General features: G+C 25.9%; 1 protein-coding gene across 1 annotated transcript; it reads left to right on the top strand.

The window, feature by feature from the left end:
* Window positions 1-8,379: 8,379 nt before the first annotated feature.
* LOC149060692 (tumor suppressor candidate 2-like) lies at window positions 8,380-18,473 on the top strand. The gene is made up of 4 exons (XM_089216788.1): window positions 8,380-8,708; window positions 14,694-14,896; window positions 15,055-15,166; window positions 16,692-18,473. Exons 2-4 carry the CDS (start codon window positions 14,727-14,729, stop codon window positions 16,767-16,769), a joined length of 360 nt encoding a protein of 119 aa, XP_089072914.1. The 5' UTR covers window positions 8,380-8,708; window positions 14,694-14,726; the 3' UTR covers window positions 16,770-18,473.
* Window positions 18,474-20,376: the final 1,903 nt, after the last annotated feature.

Below are 20,376 nucleotides of genomic sequence, written 5' to 3'. Positions count from 1 at the left end.
TGGTGAAATTTTCAAGTATCTAGAACTTATACTTTTTGAATAATAACAAATATTTAAAATCGTTTCAAGATAAATCGTTATCGTTACACTATTTCGTAAAAATTTAAAATTTAAACGCACTTAAAATTTGTTCTATAACGATGCTTCGAGTTGTCTCTATAACTACTTTAAAGGAAAACTTAGTGTTGTATTTTTAATCCTTAGTTATAAACAAAAAAAATTTTATGATTTTTCAACTTCAAAATTACTTGCAAATTTTCGCATTTTCGACAGATTTCGTAAAAATTTGAATTATAAACGCTTATTAAAAAAAATCGTGTATTACGATTTTTAATTTTTTTTAGCTACAATAAGAACAACTCATATGAAACCTTGTATTAAATTTTCAAGTTTTTTTGGTCGTCCAACATTTTTTTACCGACACTTCAAAAAAAAATTCTCAAAAAAGTCGAAAATTTCAGTGGTCTGTAAATAACTCAAAAAAAGTCAAAAATCAAAAAATTTTGAAAATTAAACTGTATATAGATAGCACTACCATAAACATTTGGTGAAAATTTCAAGTATTTACAGTGATTAGTTTTTGAATTACAACCATATAAAAAAATCGATTTGGTCGAAAACTGATTTTACGTAAAAATTCCCGTTTTTCTGTCATTTTTTTTTTGTTTTTCTCGATTTTTTTGAAAAATGTTGGAAAATGTTTACTTTTGACCTCTATAATGCACCAAGGATCTTCAATTTTACATCGGAAAGCAACCACAAAGTTTGAAATCGAAGCATTATTTCGACTAGTTATGCTGTACACACACAATAAAAAAAAAAAACACACATCATTGTAAAATCAATACATTCATCACTTCGTTCAGAATCTAAAATTATTATTGTGAAATAAATGTGAAAAATGATCCAATAACAGCATCTAATATGTTAAATAATTTCTTTATAAATATTGTTCAGAATAATTTAAATAAAACATACTTGATATAATTAATAGTTTTAAAGACGATACAGCTGCAGGTTTGGATAAAGTATCCGTGGAAAAAAAAACCTATGACATACAATTTTAAAATGCTATATTGCAATGGTCTGCTTGCCTTTAATATATTCAGCCCCCCAAGTTAAAAGTTGAAATTGCGCCTATGCATATACCTACCTATAATTATCTACAATGATAAAATCAAATTATAGTAGCCTTGTTGGGTTATAACTTAAATGACTTGGTAAGTTTACTATTTTGTTTTAAAAACGATCAAAAAAAATTTAAAAAAAATAGGGTTGACTCATGTTGTAAAAAGTGGAAGTCAGTACATCATAACTTTTGATACAATCATGAATCAAAATTCAATAATCTCTATAAAAAGTGGTTTTATTTAAATAATACCCTAGAATTTTGTATGATATGCAAGTTGCCAAGCCTAACTTAACTCTGTAGATGTGCCATTGTGAGTCGTAAAATTCAATTTGAACAACTGACATTTATACCAGAAATTGTACAATAGGTATATAAAGATTTTTTTCTATAAAAATCATCTTGTGCAGGGATGTAGTGGAGGGTATGCGTGAGTATGCGGCGCATACCCACTTTTCAATATTTTAAAAGAGAGCATACTAAAGAAAAAAACTTGAGACCGGAAGTATCCACTTCATAAAAATTGTTTTAAAATAGCTGACAGAAGTATTATCATATTATGTATTAGGTAAATAAATATACTTAATGATAATATTAATTACATTGTTAAAGTTATTATAATTTAAAATCAACTTAATAAAATAATAACTAATTATGTGTTATTAATTTATATAAATGAAATGAGGTGGAGGTGGAGGGGTTGATGCAGGCCGTAGCCAGACCAAATTTTCTGGTTGGGCAAAGCAAACTTTAGGGGGGGGGTGTTATATATAAAACAATGTCTGTCTAATATTTTTAAGGGGGCAACGCCTTTTCCCACCGTGGCTACGGGCCTGGGTTGATGACAAAAGCTGCCACATATGTAGCATACTCCAGTCCCTAAAATTGTGTGTAGTATGACACACTTTGTGTAGTACGAATAATTCAGTGTGTAGTACGAATAATTCAGTGTGTAGTACAAAATTTAAAAGTGTGTTATAATAATATTCTATAAAATTTTAATATAACAATATTAATTCAGGATATAAAAAAATATAAAAATATTAATAAATATTAATAAATATAAATAAATACAAAATTTAAAAGTGTGTTATAATAATATTCTATAAAATTTTAATATAACAATATTAATTCAGGATATAAAAAAATATAAAAATATAAATAAATATTAATAAATATCACTAATTTTTTTTAAAGAACCTTTAAATTTGTTAAATAGAGGTTCTACTTTATTTAAATAAAATTATTTATTGTAAACACATATTATCATTAATTGATAGGTAGTATGTGTATAATTTAGGTTTGACTAATTTGGGACTATGTGTGACGTGTGTAGTACGAAAATTTGGATATTTTAGGGACTGGCATACTCACAATTAATAACTTTAGGACTTCATGCCTGATCTTGTGTAGATAGGTAGGTACTTAATTTAATACTTAACTGATGATTTTTAGTATAAATTAAAATGACAAAATTACTTTCCTACTAAAAGTTGTTTTGATTAATTGACTTTTTCTTATATCAACTTTTAAGTTTCAAAATCTAAATTCATTTTTAATAATTTTGTCTAATTTAATATGAGACCATAATAGTATAATAAGAGACTGAAATATAATTTATTTTACTTTTAAATTTTAATCCAAACTAGACATTAAAAAATAGTATTTTTGATGGTTTAAAAGACAAAATGTATTAACTTATTTTTCGTGTAAAATTCAATATAATAAAAAATTTAAATTACCTTATAAACAATTGAATTCTGGATTTAAAAAACAGGTTGACTGATCATATTATAAAAATTAAATAAATATGTCAAGTTATTTATTATTTAATATTAGAATCTAAAATAATAATCACTTATAACTAGGGCTAGGATTTATATGCATTTGCATGTTTTTTTCCTTTAGTCCAAATTGATTGGTTGTCAGATTTATCCACAATTTGGCTTATTCTCGTTTAAATAGGACCAATTTTTTTTTTGCATATTTTGGACATAATGCATATAATTGCATATTCATAGATTTTTTTAGAATTTGATATTTTTTGACTAACATTTTTAATTTTTATAATTTATTGTTAATTTTAAATTGTACTTCACGAAACCGACAGTTTTTGATTTATCCGTTAAATTTTCGTAAATATATAACATAAATACTACCTATTTTATCTTAGGTCAGATAATATCCGTTCGTTACTTTATTGTTGGTCGGACGACTTGTAGAATTACTTACACATTGTTATACAGTGAGATAGCACAGAAAAATTGTATTGGTACGTCGTGTGTTGCGTAAATGTGCAGACGTTTATACTTAATAATTTGAATGGTTTTAGTAACAGTGTCCAGTATGTCGAAAGTTCAAATTGAAAGTGCCAAGTTACGTATAATTAAACTAATATTTAATGTAATAATATGAGCTAATAATAAGTAATAAAAAATTATGAATTATAATAAATAATAATAAAAAATTTGTTTTTGCATATTTTGGTAAATAAAATACATATTTTACAATTTTTTATTGCATATAAATCCTAGCCCTACTTATAACCTTAAGTCTTAACACTAAAAACTAAAGAAACTCTAGAATATTGTACTCAGTCTCTCATAATATATTATAATATTATGGGATATTCACATACATCAATTTATATTGCTTACATTAAAAGGGTTTCGGTAAGTTTCCGGTTCCAATATTTTCAATAGGTTCCAGTTAAAATGCTGGTATTTTTAATTTCGGTTCCAAGCCCTGCTTACAACATATTAGTAAATTTGTTGTGGATCCTCTTGTATATATATAATATATATAACTTGAGTATATTGCATAGTATTTTTCCTGATGCCTTAAAAGTGGCTGATGTTAAGCCTTTATTTAAAAGTGGTGATAAATCGAGTATGAATAACTATAGGCCAATATCTATGTTGAGCAATTTTTCTAAAATATTTAAAAAAATTATTAAAGCTAGACTAATAGAATTTTTAGAAAAAAATAAGTTGTTATCAAAAAACCAGTATGGCTTCAGGCCAGGTATAGGTACTGTCGTACTGAGAATGCTCTTTATAAAGTAAGTAACTCAATTTTTTTATAGTAATTTAGATAATAGCAATAAATCTATAGCAATTTTTTTACACCTAGCCAAGGCTTTTGATACAGTGAACCATGAAATTCTATTAAATATATTACCCGGCTTAGGAATAAATAACTCGAGCCTAAAATGGTTTAAAAGCTACTTACATAATAGAAAACAGACAGTGAAAATTAATGAAGTAAATGGAAGCACATATACGATTAAAAATGGTGTACCACAAGGAACGAAATCTGTGATAATAATTTTGAAGGTTCGATAGTTACTTATGCTGATGACACTTGTCTTCTATTCTCTCATAAATCATGGGATGGGGTATATGAGAAAGCCTGCAGAGGTTTCAGTCTGGTTCTAAAATGTTTAAATGATAAAAATCTATCTTTAAATGTTGATAAAACTGTGTTTATGCCGTTCTCAATAAATAAAACTGATCTAAACTTTAACACTTTAGCAATTCATGGCTGTGTGTCAATAATAAAATCTGTAATCAACAAAACTGCAAAATAATTAAAATAATTGAAAAAATTCGATATTTGGGCGTTATATTTGATTAGATGGATTAGATGGAATATGCATATTAACAATTTATTAGGAAACCTACGTTTCATTACTTATAAAATGGTCAAACTCAAAAACTTAGTACCTAAACCAACAATGAAAATAGTTTACTTTGCACTTTATCAATCCAATTTCCAATATGGTATACTGGCATGGGGTGGACTTCAAGACAACATTTTAAATGCACTTGTAGTCAATCAAAATAATATAGTTAGGATTTGTCTAAATAAACTCACTCTACAGGGATCTACGAATGCTAACTATAAAGAATTTGGTGTTGCCAATAAGGTTTTTATATAAAAAAATTGCTATTATGTACGTGGTTAAGAAATTTCATTTAGATAACAATTATACAGCGTTAAGTTACAAAAAAGAACTGAGAAAATATGATTTGACTATTAAATTTGCAAATAAATCTTTTGGTCAGCGTTTTGTGGACTTTCAGGGCCCAACTTTTTTCAATTCTATGCCTTATGATTTAAAAAAAAAGGTACTTGGGGGTGAAATTGTAAACATTAAAGGCTTGATATACAAACATCTATTCTTACAACTAGATAATGATTTGTGGTAATAATATAATCCAATTTGTACCAATTATCAGTTGTACCGGCAGTACCTATAGCACATTATTTTAATTTATCTTAATTTTATTATTTATTTATTTGTCAATAATGTTGTTCTATATAGCATACAACTTTTTCCTTGTCTTTAAAAAATATTTTCTGTAACCTTAAATTTAAGTAGTTTTTTTTTTTTTTTTTGATTTGTTTAATTTTAAAATTCATATATATTTAGTTCATGTTCTTTCTGTTATATTTAGCAGTAATCATAACTCCCTATCGACCCTATCTCCAACACAAGCTGCATAACCTTACAGGAGGTAGGTAATCAATTATTCAATATGTTTTGTTTTTGATTTCTAAAAATCTTTTACCTCAAAGTGAAAATAGTGTGAGACTTTGCTCTCCATACACCACCTATATATGGTTACACTTACTATTTAAAAAAATTACTACATTACTACATTAAAATTCTCAAATTAATGAATCTGATTCTCAATATATCCTATAACCGATTATTATAACGACTATTATAATATCATTAAATGAACAAGACAAGTGTTGCAATCAGGGTTGTCTACATGTTCACTACTTTCATAATTTTTTTTTTTTTTTATTTTACCCAATTTAAATGTACAGGAAATTTTGACACAAGTAATATAATGTGAGTAATATAAAATATTGCATTAATAAATTGTTGGTATTTATGCAGAAAAGTGGAAATAATAATAAAATAAAATAACTTAATATCAGTGATGTTGTCACTGAATCAAAAACACCATTAAAAAACTACTAACTAAGAATAGATTGCTGAACATTTCTATACTATCAAACTAAACAATTTTAGTTTATATCATTATTTTCATATCAATAAATCATCATTCCGATAGACATTGCAGTATATGAAAACAACATTTTTAGTAAAAATTAGTGCATTACCAATATAAACTGGAAATAATTCATTCTAAATGCAAAATTACACTTTAAACAAAATTTTTAGTTCAAAATAATTTGGGGGTGCTAATTTAAGACTTAGGGGTGCTAAGCACCCCCTGGCACCCCCGTATGTGCACCAATGCATTAGATACCTAGACAGCTATATCTACATCCATGAGTACTTATTGTTATTACTATATGACACACTTATAGTTTTTATTCATTTATATTATAAAAATTTAAAAACTTAAAATTTACTCCATAGTTAAGGGTCCATAAAAGTGTTCGGAGTCCGCCAGTTAGTGACTCCTGGTCTATACTAATTAAGTGTCAAGAAAAATAGATATTAAAATTATATGTTCCCCTTAGATGTAAAAATATTATCGATAGGTATCAATGTCCAATAAAGACAAGTAGGTAGACAACAACGGTATTGGCGATAGAAAGGAGCTCTGGAAAAATATCATATAAATAATACAAAGCGGACCCGTTACAGCTTATCACTTTCTATTGCCAATATGAATATATTATTATATGGTATGCATATCTATGTATATCGTTGGTACATTTTTTAAATATGCTCAATTTTTTATTGATACATATCAATATGACAACTATTACATCATGGATACACTCAAATCTTTTCCTTGAGAATTTTGAATGTTGTTAGGCTATTAAAAAAAAAATAAATTTAATTCTTTAAGTTATATTATCAATGGAATATTTTTCTGAAAGTTGAATTTGTTTGATCATATTTAATTTATACAACTCAACATGGTACAATGCAACATTCTGAAGTTTGAACTCCCAGTACTCCTACAAATCACGATACAATAGTTAACAAATATTAACTATGATACCAAATGCCAGTGAAGTAGAATATTGTACTTACAATTTTACACTGCTATAATCAGAAATAAAAACGACAGTAATAATGATTAATTGAATTTTTAATTTCAAGTTCGTAGATACTATAGTGTAGTGATCACGTCGCCTACAGGTATCAGTAGTCAAGGATGATGTTTGGAAGGTGACTTTTGAGTTAATTACACAACATAGAATTCTTCTTAATTAGATTAATTGTTTATTTATTGTGGTAAAACATATATTAATTTATAACATGAAAGCTGAATGTAAGTTAAGTATTCTGAATGATCAGAATAAATTCGGTTTGACTCGAATATATTTTCTAAGTTCAAAACATTGTTTATAAGAATTTTCTAAGTCCAATGAATTAAATTAAACAACAGACTGGCGTGAAGGTGCTCTGGCTAGTCTGGTCAAGTCGCATCTGAATACAGGCTGTTTCAGGGTCCCTTTTATAGTGCTACCCTCTACTCCCCATAGTCTACTTGCTCTTGTCACTGTTCTCACGGATGTGGTATAGTTATCTAGACTGACGGGAAATGTTACTCGCCCACATACAAGTCAAAAGGTGCATCCCGTGCAGCTGCAGACCTCGATAATTTATATTATTATGAATATTATTATTATGTAAAACTATATATTATGAATATTATGATATTACATTATAACATTTGTTCTTGGAACTTTTGTATTGATGTATAATCCCACACCTTGTGTGCCCCTATCATTGATCTTTTATAGTCGTATGACCACATGATTTCGTGTTTCCCTAATATTAAGGATTTCCACGAAATACTGTCTCTCCTACATTTAAAAAGTTCGTCGCACCCTTCCCTAGATTGGTGCGGCTGATACCTAGTTGACTGTGAACTATACAATGCGGGATGCTAGTCCATAGCAATAGTAATAAGTAATGATAAATATCTAATAAGTAAAATGCACAGAGTAGATTCTGTTTGTTGTTATAAATAATAATATAATTTTGTATTTTTATAACAATATTAAAGCAATGTAAATTGTAAAGTTTACCATAGTCCATAGGTAGTCGTCAAACCATCAAAGGATAAAATCGTTAAAATCAAAAATCACATAAGTTGAGTAGTCTGTGTATGTGTAGTGTGGATAAAATCATAAAATATGATAGCAGATATTTTTATCAGTGTTCGAGATCCGTGATAAATAATAATATCGTATTATAATAGTCATTGATAAAATGATAACTAATGATAACCTGATAAAGCATTAGCGAATACATGATCCGATGATGGTTCAATAAGATTTTTAATTTTTACCCGTTTACTTAATAACTTAATTTATTGTAATTGTTGATTGTGAATTATTTGTATAAACTATATTAAATTTTAGTTTAACTTTTAGTTACAACTTACTCAAATTTTATTCAAAATCGCTCGTTTAACATGTAATCTGTATGCTATAATATTTTTAGTCATCAGAATTAAGTTCAACTTAAACAACTCAACAACTGTGTCTTTTGGTTGACTTCTTTAGAAAATATGGAACTCTCAATGCATCAATAAATTGTAGTTTAACTATTGAAAAGTATCATTCTTCTGATGTGAGTTTTTAACTTTTATAACTTGTATATATTGTTATGTTGGCTTAAATTATATTTATAATATATCAATACTTAAGTTCAATAAAAATATATTAAATCTAACTATTTTCCTTCTCGTATATCAAATTATGTACTGGCTATAAATAATATTTATTTGTAAATTAAATAATACATCTATTATTTATTAAGGTTAAGGATAATACAAAATCATTACTATTTAATTTATTTGATGAAACATCCATTACAATGATTACAATTTGTAGTATTTGTTATATAATTACTAAGACTTAATCAAATTTATTATATAATTATTTGTATTATTTATGAGTTATGACTTATCTTAATCACAACCACACCCTTTGATTATATTTCCAATTTAAGAATTCAATGTTTCAATTTTATAATTATTGAGTTTTAATGTAGGTAATATTATGTTCTTTAATATAATTATTAACAACTAAATAGAAGTTTTTACTTTGAATATTTGATAATTAAATGAGATAATTCAATTAAATATGTATTACCTTATTTTACTTGATTATCTACTATAATGAATGTGTCATTATTAGATTATCAAAAGTTTCAGTTAAAAAAAATTGCATACTACATTTTTATTCTTATTCGTAGATGTTGAAAGAAAGAAAAAAGTATCATTCCATTCCTGAGATAAAATTATATTTACACCTATATCCATCATATTTTCTAAGTTAGCCAAAAACTGTTGTGGAATATTAACAAAGCTTGCAAAATATATAGTTTACCTAATAATATAAAAATAAATGAAAAATACTTATAGTTTAATATATTACCTTAATAGTTACATTTAATCAGAGGACGCCACACCCGTATGTGTTGTCTCCATTGATTAAAGCATAACATAAACAATTTGTGTAGAGCAGAACCAATTCTATATTGTTAGCTATAATATTATAGTGAATTAATTAATTATTAAACTTAATAGTACCTATTAGATAGATTAGGTATAACACAGAATTTGTGTTTAGAAATTTGTTTTTTAGAATATTTTAATTTCAAAGCAAGTTTTTGGCTTGTAAATATTATAACATAAAAATAAGTACTTAGAAATTACTTAAAATTTTCAAAATATTGTGATAGTTGTTGTTAAATAAGGATAATTTTCTAACATTTAATAGGGCATTGCACCTGCATGTGTTGTCTTTGTCTTACACACGTACAAACTACATAGGTAGCAAATTTTATTCTCCAGTTTCATAATGTGCTGTTAGTTTTGATATAATATAATACCTATCATACAATTTGATGGTAAGAATATTATCTAAGGCCACACATATTCTTTTGTTGATAGCATTATTATTATTTTAAAGCAAGTTATGATCATTTGAAAATGTAAAGTTTTAAAGAGATTATAATAAAATGATGAAAGACTTTCTTCTGCAAAAGATCGATTTATTAGTGAAGTGTACAATGTTACTCTAGACATTACTATTAACAAAATCGAAGACCGTTACAACAATGCAGAACATATTTTTAATGATATTTTTTTTTCTCTCCAGAACATTTGTAAAGCCAAAAAACACCTGTACCCAATCCCTTCAATTATATTTGCAATTGGTTATCAGAATTTAACATTGACAAACAAACTTAAACACAAAGTATCAATTATTTTCTTCAAAATTTAACAGCCTAATGAAAGATGGGCCTGAAAAAGTTGATGAAACATCTGTGGAATCTGAAATGTTTGACATAGACAATGAAGATGACTCGATTTCAGATGAAAAAGGTTTTGATGACATACTGCAAATATCAGATATATTGCAATAATTGAACAAAATGGTGGGCATGGCATCAGCATTTCCCAATTTAAGCTTGGCTTACAAGGCAATCTGTACATTGCCTCCAACATCACTTAGTACAGAACGTTGTTTTCAAAACTAAAATTAATTAAAACTAATTTACGTTCAACTAAACTATGAGTGAGGCGAGACTTTATCATCTCCTGGTAATTTCCTGTAACCCAGATATTGAAATAAATATGGACGAGGCAATTAATAAGTAGGGCTCAAGATCTAATTTGTTGCGTTCAAATCCATTGTACATTTGTACCAATAATGTTTTCACTTAGCGTTATAATTTTCGGAGTATATTTTTAATATAAGAATTACATTATTAATCACTATTAAAAAAATAAATATATATATATATAAAGAATACACTATAATATATACCCCCTCGGTTTTTTACCGGTTAAATTATCACAATCATAACTTATAAAAAAAGGTTCTTTTACCAAGTGAAATATTTAACTCGAATATGTGACCATCTGAACTAAAATTATTACTTTTATAGATTTGTGACATTTAGTACTGACACCAAGTGCAGTGTCAAATAAGTTTTTACTTTTTTGATAAAAAAAAATTAAATATTCATATATTAAGTAGAATACATTTTGGTATTAATGTGAACTTCAGGAAGAGTATGATTTATAATTAATATACAGTTAAGTTTTGTTTTTTTAAGTGATAAAAAAAGATAAATTTAAAATGGTTTGGTAGTTATTAATTCATGTATAGAATCTAAAATATAGTAACCTGACAATTTCCCTCCGAAAAATTTTTCAATGGGTACATTTTCCTCCCCATTTTTTTAAAATTATTTTTTTTTTTTAATAAAAATAATAAATTTTAATTGTACATGTAATTTTATATAGGTATTTATATAAAATATAATTAATAACTAATACAAATTACTAAAAATTTGTTTTTCATAAATATAATAAATATTTTACTATAAAACGTAAAAAAATTGTATGTAAGTAAAATAGATTAAAAAATATTTTAAAATATAGCCTAAAAATGTCGACAAAACCTTTGCTCATGATGATATAAGATTGTAGAAAAATATTATCTTAATAGTCTAAATCAAATTATTAAGATAGTTTTTGACAACCTAGAAATTGATTGGATTTTAATTACAAATTTAAATTTAAATGTTACTAGCTAATAATAGAGTATGCTAGAACTATTATTTTTTATTTAGACTATTTTTTGAATATATTAATATTACTATTATTGTATTGTTTCAAGTAGTTGAGTTAATCAAAAATATAATCTACTATAATAGGTAATTATAGTCTAATTGATTATATTTATGAAAAAAAATTCTTATTAAATAGTTAACTTAAATAAAACGGGGAGAGGAATGTCAGCATCGAAAATATATAGGGCCATAGGGGGGAGGTAATGTCCTACTACGTCAAACACAGTTATGGGGAAATCGTCCGCCATTCAAAAAGTAAATACATAAATATTCTAAAACTATCAAATCAGTGGTAAGTAACAATATTTTGTTTTTTTTTAAATTACACAAAAATATTTTGAAATTTATACTCCTATCTGTAACTGTAAGGTTATGTCTGCATACTTGATAAATATTTTTTATAATCCTAACCAATCCGAAATATTATATCACAAATAACACAACCCTGCAGTTCCATAGGCAGAATTATTTTTGTGGGGCATTTAATTTATTTTCTTGTGTTTTTATATAGGTAGTTAAAATACTCATCACTTATTATTTAATAGATTCAAATGACAGGTAGTTTTTCACTAATTATAAAGGTAGACAAGTAATCAAACGAAAAATTGGAAAATATTGTACTGTTTCACCACACCCCTTTCTTTTAATCTGTTAACGACTACGGTAGGTAGAATTGTAACGCCTGTGTGACAAGAGTACGAGACAATGTCAAGCGAATGTCGAATGTTTTCTGTTTTAAGGAGCGTTAGTACTTTAGTAGTTATATTCATATAAACATATTTATATACATTATGTCGTAATTCAACATAAATTATTAATATCATTATTTGTCGTAACGCGTAACCAGGAATACGACAAAGTTGAAGGATGCGGGGAGGTTGACCACGAAATGGTACCACTTTTTTGTCATCAACTTCCTTTAATAAATTCAGTTACCATAATACAAAGTTGCAACCATGGACTAAGATATACAGAACTGGACGTGATATGGTTGGAGGGTGTGGGGAGGTTGACCACGAAATGTTATAGAATAGGCGGTATTTTCATTTTAGTACTTCTAGCGCCGCCTCCGTAGATACTTATGGAACTGGATATTAGTTATGATATTGTGATCTAGTCAGTGGTCTTCAACCGGTGGGTCGCGACCCATTTTTGGGTCGCGTAAGCTTTAAAATTGGGTCGCGATAAGTCTTCTTTTTAAAATAAAAATAAAATTTTTAAAATTATTATAAAAGGTAAAAAAATAATTTTTTAATAATTACATTTAGAAATTTAATAAATGAAAATACAGTTTAAAATAGTAATAATAACATTCTACCTATTAAAATGTAATTTTTATTTATTCAGTTTTAATAGTACTATTACAAAGCATTAAGCAATTTACGATTTTTTATAAAGCTTCCGTGGGTCGCGAAAAATGTAGGCCTAAAAATGTGGGTCGCAAGTCCAAAAAGGTTGAAGACCACTGAATTCTAGTCTCATTAGTATCCACTATCCTCGGATGCGGCGCTAGTAATGCTAAAATTAAAATACCACCTGTTCTATAACGTTTCGTGGTCAACCTCCCCACACCCTCCAACCATATCACGTCCAGTTCTGTAGCTTAGTCCATGGTTGCAACCAGTGTTGCCATGTTTATCTGATTTAAGGCCAAATCTAGCCTTTTTTGATCTGATCTAGCCGATAAATTATTTGATCTAGCTCCTGGCCTTTTCCCTAGCTTTTTATCATTTTTAATTAGCTTATTTCTGGCCTTAAACTAATTTTTTATATATACTTATATAATTCTTATTATATTTTATTTTATGTCCCTTCTTCTTATTACGAGCCTACAAATGCAAGTATCACTGTTACCCACTATTTTAAATCGCGCTGTTATCCATTCTTTTATTATCTATGATAATTCGATATCTACGCCTGTGATAAGATAACATTCAATATTTTTTTTTAAATTACATTATTATATATTGTAAACTTTCAATTTAAGTTTCAAATATTATAATTAATTTTAAATTTATCTACTGTTATTAAGTAATAATTATTAATTTTAACTATTTAAATATGATTATAATTTAAAAATGATAATGATAAATGATTATTATAGTGGGTTGAGTAAATTTATTAATGTTACTGTTGTTACTGCATTATGCCATATTTCCTATGATATAAATATTATTAATTTAATTATTTAAATAAAGAATATACATAAAAGTATAAAACGTTGTTTGTAATAAATCTTGAATTTTTTATTTAGCAAAATTCTAGCCTTTTTTTATTGTACTTTCGGCTTTTTTCCAAAATAATAACTGGCAACACTGGTTGCAACTTTGTATTATGGTAACTGAATTTATTAAAGGAAGTTGATAACAAAAAAGTACCACTAGGTCGCACTAATAAGGGAGGTAAATAATTCACTAAATGATTGGTCGAAGTTTTGCATATTATATTTTTATATTTGTCATCACGTCATTGGGGCTGTACGTTGTTGCAAATGTTGCGTCACGTAAACATTCTATATATTTTATTATTTATATCTATAATCCTACTATCATTGTCATCCCATTCATTATCCCCATTGAACTATATGATAGCATATAATATATAATTCATATAGTTCAATGATTATCCCCTAACTTATTGTATATATTAATTACTGAGCATACGGCACGTCAGTGTTGGTAACTTAAATGAGTCTCTTTCAATCGATAAATCAAGGTAAAATGATATCTATTCTGATGAATGCACCCTACAATATAGTATGATAGTACTTACAGATAATGTATTTTTTATAAGATAACATTGATTGGTATGTTTAACTACTTAAATCCATTACACTTAATATTACTATCATATTATAACTAGTCTATTTCTTCTTTTTTAATTTAATATTGTTTTATCACGAGGTGTCTAGTAGGTATATAGTTATATTTTCTTGTTACCATAAATTAATATTTTTTTTTTTTACAGTCAGTTTTTGAGTTTTTGAATAGCTACATAATAATGGGTGGCAAGACAACAAAGTTGTTTAGAACTTCACCTCAACCAAGTTCCAAAGCCCAAACAGATAATGATTCCTCATATCAAGAACAGCATAAAAACTATAACATCCAACAACCAGATGATGTTATTATAAAAAATCCTTTAAGTCCATTTGTATATTACAGGAGAGGGTATGTAAAAAAATATTATTTTATAATATTCATTTTTATAAAATGTATTATCTTAAATCATAACTGATAAATAAGTTCAGTGAATATCATCATTTATGTATCATACTTACTATTTTATTAAATAATACATTTATACTTATTTTTTATTATTGCCACAGATCAATGTATATAGATGAAGATGGTGATACTGCACATGAATTTTATGTAGAAACAAAAATAGGATCAAAATTAACTCTAAAACGAATCAGTAACCAGCATTTAACACCTCAAGTAAGTTTGACTAGTTATTAAAAAACAATGATTTATCTCATCTAGAATTTGTCAACTTATAATTAGTGGTGATTTAGCTTAAATTTAAAAGAGCACTTGAGTAAAAATATAAGTTAAATACATTTTTCATTTCACGTTTTTTTGTACTTCTTTTTTTCTTTAATTTATATTTATAAATAAATAAGATACTTTTTATTATTATTTAAACATAATATTTCAGTTTAACTAAAAAATATGTGACAATTAAGTAATATATTCATAGAGAAAAACTATATTAAGTAAAAAAATAAAAAATAGCAAGAGGTACTACACTGCTGTTCAGTAGGTATTTTGTGTGATTACCGTAAAATATGTATTAAATTTAAATCAAATGATATAAAATAATTATAAATAAAAATAATAAACAATTTTCAACAAAGATTATCTAATTTAGCTTATATCTTATAGTCAGAAAATACTTTGAGTGGCGTTTTCCCAATGATTATAACATGGCAAAAAAAAATTCAGTTAATCGTGTAATTTAAGTATAAATCTACCTTTGGAAGCTTTATTTATATTTATGTATGTTTGTAAAAATATTCTCTCCATCATTGTGTGGGCATGTAATTAATGCACATATGTTCTGAGCTATTTTGCATTAGAAATAACAACAGACTATGTGGTTCTAAAACGAATTAGACAGTTGATCCAAACTCTTTTATATTATAGAAGGTTGGGTAGAGAAGAATGGTTAATACAGTGATGATGGTTATTGGTTTTTGTATTTATTCCGTAAAACAAGCCTTAATAATCTTTGCTACTGAGCAGCTTGTTATTTCATATTTTTTATAAATTTTAATATTATGCATTTAAAGTTTTATTAAAAAATATTTAACTAGTAAATAATTTGCCAATTTTCGTGATCTTTATAAATTTATCAAAATTTGAACTTCGTAAAAAAATAAAATCATGCTTTATGATATTATATTTTTTATACTTTTTTACTTTTTAACTGCTTTTATAACAACTGATTGAAAATGTGATGCCTTTTATAACAATATTCCGAATTCAACAAATGTAGACAATTTTATTAGGACAGACCAAATGATAAATCTGGACAAAAATTCTAATTACAAAATAAGTTTTTGTCATTACCTATGTTATTCAGTCAGTATAGGTATAACAGCCTAATCGATTGTTTTGCCTATGAAAACAAAATTTGGATATAACAAACTGACTCTCGATCCCTTGAAGATTGTTATTAGTGGGATTCTACTATACCATGCATTTTATGGAAGCGAGTGTGTGATAAATATTGATTTTAATATTTTGTTGCATAAATTTCAAATTATTTTCAGTTGTATGAATAACAATCATCTACAAAAAATGCATGATTTAAAATTAATATTTATGATTATTAAATATTATTAAATCAGTACATTTCTATAGTTATAATAGTCTATATCCAATACCCAATATTTTAAGTTAACAATTGTGTTTAGTTCAAGTACATTTTTTACATTTATTTCCATTTTTTTATTTACAGGGTGATGTGCCTTTAGATGTGCCGTGTATAAGAAATGATTATCCAGTTGTCCTACTAGACCAGAACAGAACAGAGTAACGGAATGATTGGTTTTGTAAAAAAACATTTTGAGCATTAAAACATCATCGTTCCTATGATATTGTTCTTTCTCCAGTCTATTATAGTTTCTACAAATATTACAATATTTATCCAGTCTTATAAATATGAAATACTTATCATGGTTTACTGGTTGCAATTAATATTGACATATGTATTATTTGTAACACCAGCATTTATATATATACTACAGTATCTAAATTCACTATACAATAATAAAATTATTTCTCCATATTTGTGTTTTATGTATAATTGATTGCATAATATTATTGAAATTAATTTAATTCGAAATTGTGTATCAATTTGTTTTTACTTATTCAATTATATTTGAAACTTACGAGTGTGATTATGTAGTTTTGTTAAAATTAAATATAGCGTAATAGCCATGAATAACGTTTTTGGCGTTATTGAAGTATTTTTTTTTTTTTAGATAACTTATGAACGACAAAATTACCAATAATAATTCACCTAGTTAGTTCATTAATAAACACATTGGTACACAAAAACAAAATTTATTTAAAGAACTCAATTATTCTTATAAAATTATCAATAATTTAAACAAAATATGTTTCATTTTTCATTCTTTAAAATAAAATTCTAATTTTAATCTAATTCTTTTGGTTGTAAAGAAAGTTGGTGGTCATCACTGATTTATATAATTATTTATGTTTATAATATTATTGATTCATATTATAATTTTCTATGTTGCCATTTACCTACAAAATTAAAATTATATTAATACTATTAGATGAATGTAATATTATAATTTTAGTCATTTACTTTATATTTAAATATTTAATATGTAGTCCATTTTTGTTTTTGTTTGTCTTAGGTATATAAGTAAAAAAAGTCATATTGTTTTGTGTTTGTTTGAAAATATTGATATTATGTAACATTATATTACATCAATAGCTTCTTCTTAATTTTAATTGATATACTTTGATACTTAATTACTTTAATTTATCATACAATTTTTATATTAAAAAGAAGTTATAAAAAGGTTGTAATTTAAGTGCTGTATTTGTTTGATTTTAACAGTTAATAATATTGTTTTCACTATATCAATGTTTTATATATATATATATAAAAAATTAAGTTGAGAACAAAAAGTCTCGTTTATTACATCAAATTTCATCATTTGTAATGTATATTATTGTTTATCTACATATTTATATATTTTATTGACAGTATTCTTATTGATTTTGCATAAGTGTATTCATAATAAAATAATAAAATTTGATGATTTGTATTTGATCAGAGTATTTGTATTTGGTAGTACAGTAGAATCTCTAGAATCCGATATATATCAAACAGGATACTGCCAAAAATATCAGATTAATAAATTTTTTATTTTATTATTACTATTTTGATTTAAATAGATTGGGCCAATTAAAAATATTTTAACACATTCGTGAATAATTTTTTCATTTTTGTATTGTAAATATTTTAGAAGTTATAGCTATAGTTTTATATGTTATTACTTATTACTCATTATTTAATGATATCATTATTTTAGAACAATTTCTAGAACATTTCTATGTTAATTATCTTTATATTTAATGTTTATTATAAATCGTATATGACTTTATTACAGTAGTATATGTGGATCTTTATTATGTCGATGCAGCCACCATCACACTAAGTATAGTTGTCGGCTATGATTATAATATATTTTTTGACTGAAAACCTGTCTCTGTTCAGAATCAATTTACGTATACAATGTTTTATGATTTATAATATAATTTTTATAGAAATTTGCTTACCTGATTTTATTTTTTTGTTGCAAGATCTAGATAAATCCAATAAACACCAATTGTATATGATTTTTGCTGCAAATAACATTCAAATTTTAAGATACATAATAACTATACAAAAGTAGTATAAATACAATTTTAACCTTGGTAACTGTCAAATATAATTTTGTTTGATTTAAAATAATTTTATTGCTAGTTACCAACCAATAGTTTCCATTCAAAACTGCTGTAAGCATAATCACAATAATTTAAATATGTAGGTACAATAAATTCATGTGTTGTCAACTTTTGTTTTCAATCCAACAAATTAGATTATTAGAAAAAAAATTCTTAATCAATCAATTGCCTACCTATTTATTTTTAAATGACTCATTAATATTTTCATTACTCTTCAATGTGGTTTTCAATATCTGTATAATTTTTAGTTTATCTTAATGATCATTCGCTAGTGTATTGTAACATTGCAAATTTAAGTATAACATATTGATAACTGAGCACTGACAAGTAAGTAGTAAGTCACTTACTAGGTATGTCTAATAGCCACAATAGGTAGTAATCGCAAAACTTGAATTGCCTCTGAAACTCCCCTGAGAGGCTGAGACTAGCAAAGAAATAGCTCAAATATAATTGTAGGTACAAGTACAACATGCACTATTATTATTTAATTATATTAAAATTTTAAAAATTTAAACCAAATGTTTTTTCATTTTTGTTTATTAAATTAAGAAGATAACTTTAATTTAATGCTTGGTAAAAAAAAAGGTTGTATTGTGGTGTCATACTTACTATTACATACCTATTAAAAATTATGAACGAAATTAAAATGTAATAAAGCTGATTGATCAACTGATGTAATAGGCACATAGATCCTTCGCATTAACTACATCTGCAAGCGATGTGACATGTGAGTCCTATTTTCTATATAATGTTTCAATGTGGTATCGAATTTAGTTTTTCTATCATAATATATTTAATTATTTAAATAGGTATATATTGTTTGGTAATTGTTATTCGGTTTTATATAGTATTGAAACATTTTTACGCATACAACACAATAATATATTTATAAACGCATGGCATTATAATATAGAAATATTGATGTAGGTTTATTATCGGCATATCAAGTCAGTCGAGTTTGAATCGTGTAGAGATTATCAGACAACAGTTAACTCTACGTTTTAATAACGTTCCAGTAACATTAATATTTTATTTACTATAGAGATATATCGCATATAATAGCCTACCTCATAGATAAATCATAATACCATAATTACATTTATTTCAACTCTTAATCCCTTGATTTTCAAAATACTACCATTAAGAACAGGGCTACTTATGTGATTGCGTACAGTTTAATACTATACCTATTACTATTTACTATTCAATCATTTAATAATTAAACTTGTATACGTTTTCAATAATTGTGTTAGTGTATGAACGCAACCATGCAGGTCATAACTCATAAGTTTCCAGGACCTGTCATAAAAAGTTCAGAAAACTTCATTTGAAATCGATTCAACCACTCGGTTCTTAAGACCGGTTTGTTTTATAAATAATTAAATATCGACAGCCACTAGCCACTTGGTTTAAATAAACAATGCAGGCGAGTTGCAGAACCTATATTTAATAAAACGACACTTGCACTTAGCAGTAATCTGTCCCCTAGTTAGTTTTGGAGCCTATGCATTCATTGTCTATTTATGATTATGTTTATACCCACGATCTTAAAATAATAACAATAAAACCTAAGGTTCTAAGACCTAATTATTTGTCATTATTGTTTCGTTATTTCTATTGCGATTAAAACTTAGTTAAGACATTAAAGTATTCAATTT

Source organism: Diuraphis noxia, unplaced genomic scaffold (assembly GCF_037042655.1).
Source record: "Diuraphis noxia isolate RWA-SAM2 unplaced genomic scaffold, SU_Dnox_SAM2 contig0001, whole genome shotgun sequence".
In the NCBI taxonomy this organism is placed as follows: domain Eukaryota; kingdom Metazoa; phylum Arthropoda; class Insecta; order Hemiptera; family Aphididae; genus Diuraphis; species Diuraphis noxia.
This window is presented reverse-complemented; position numbering and strand designations above follow the sequence as displayed.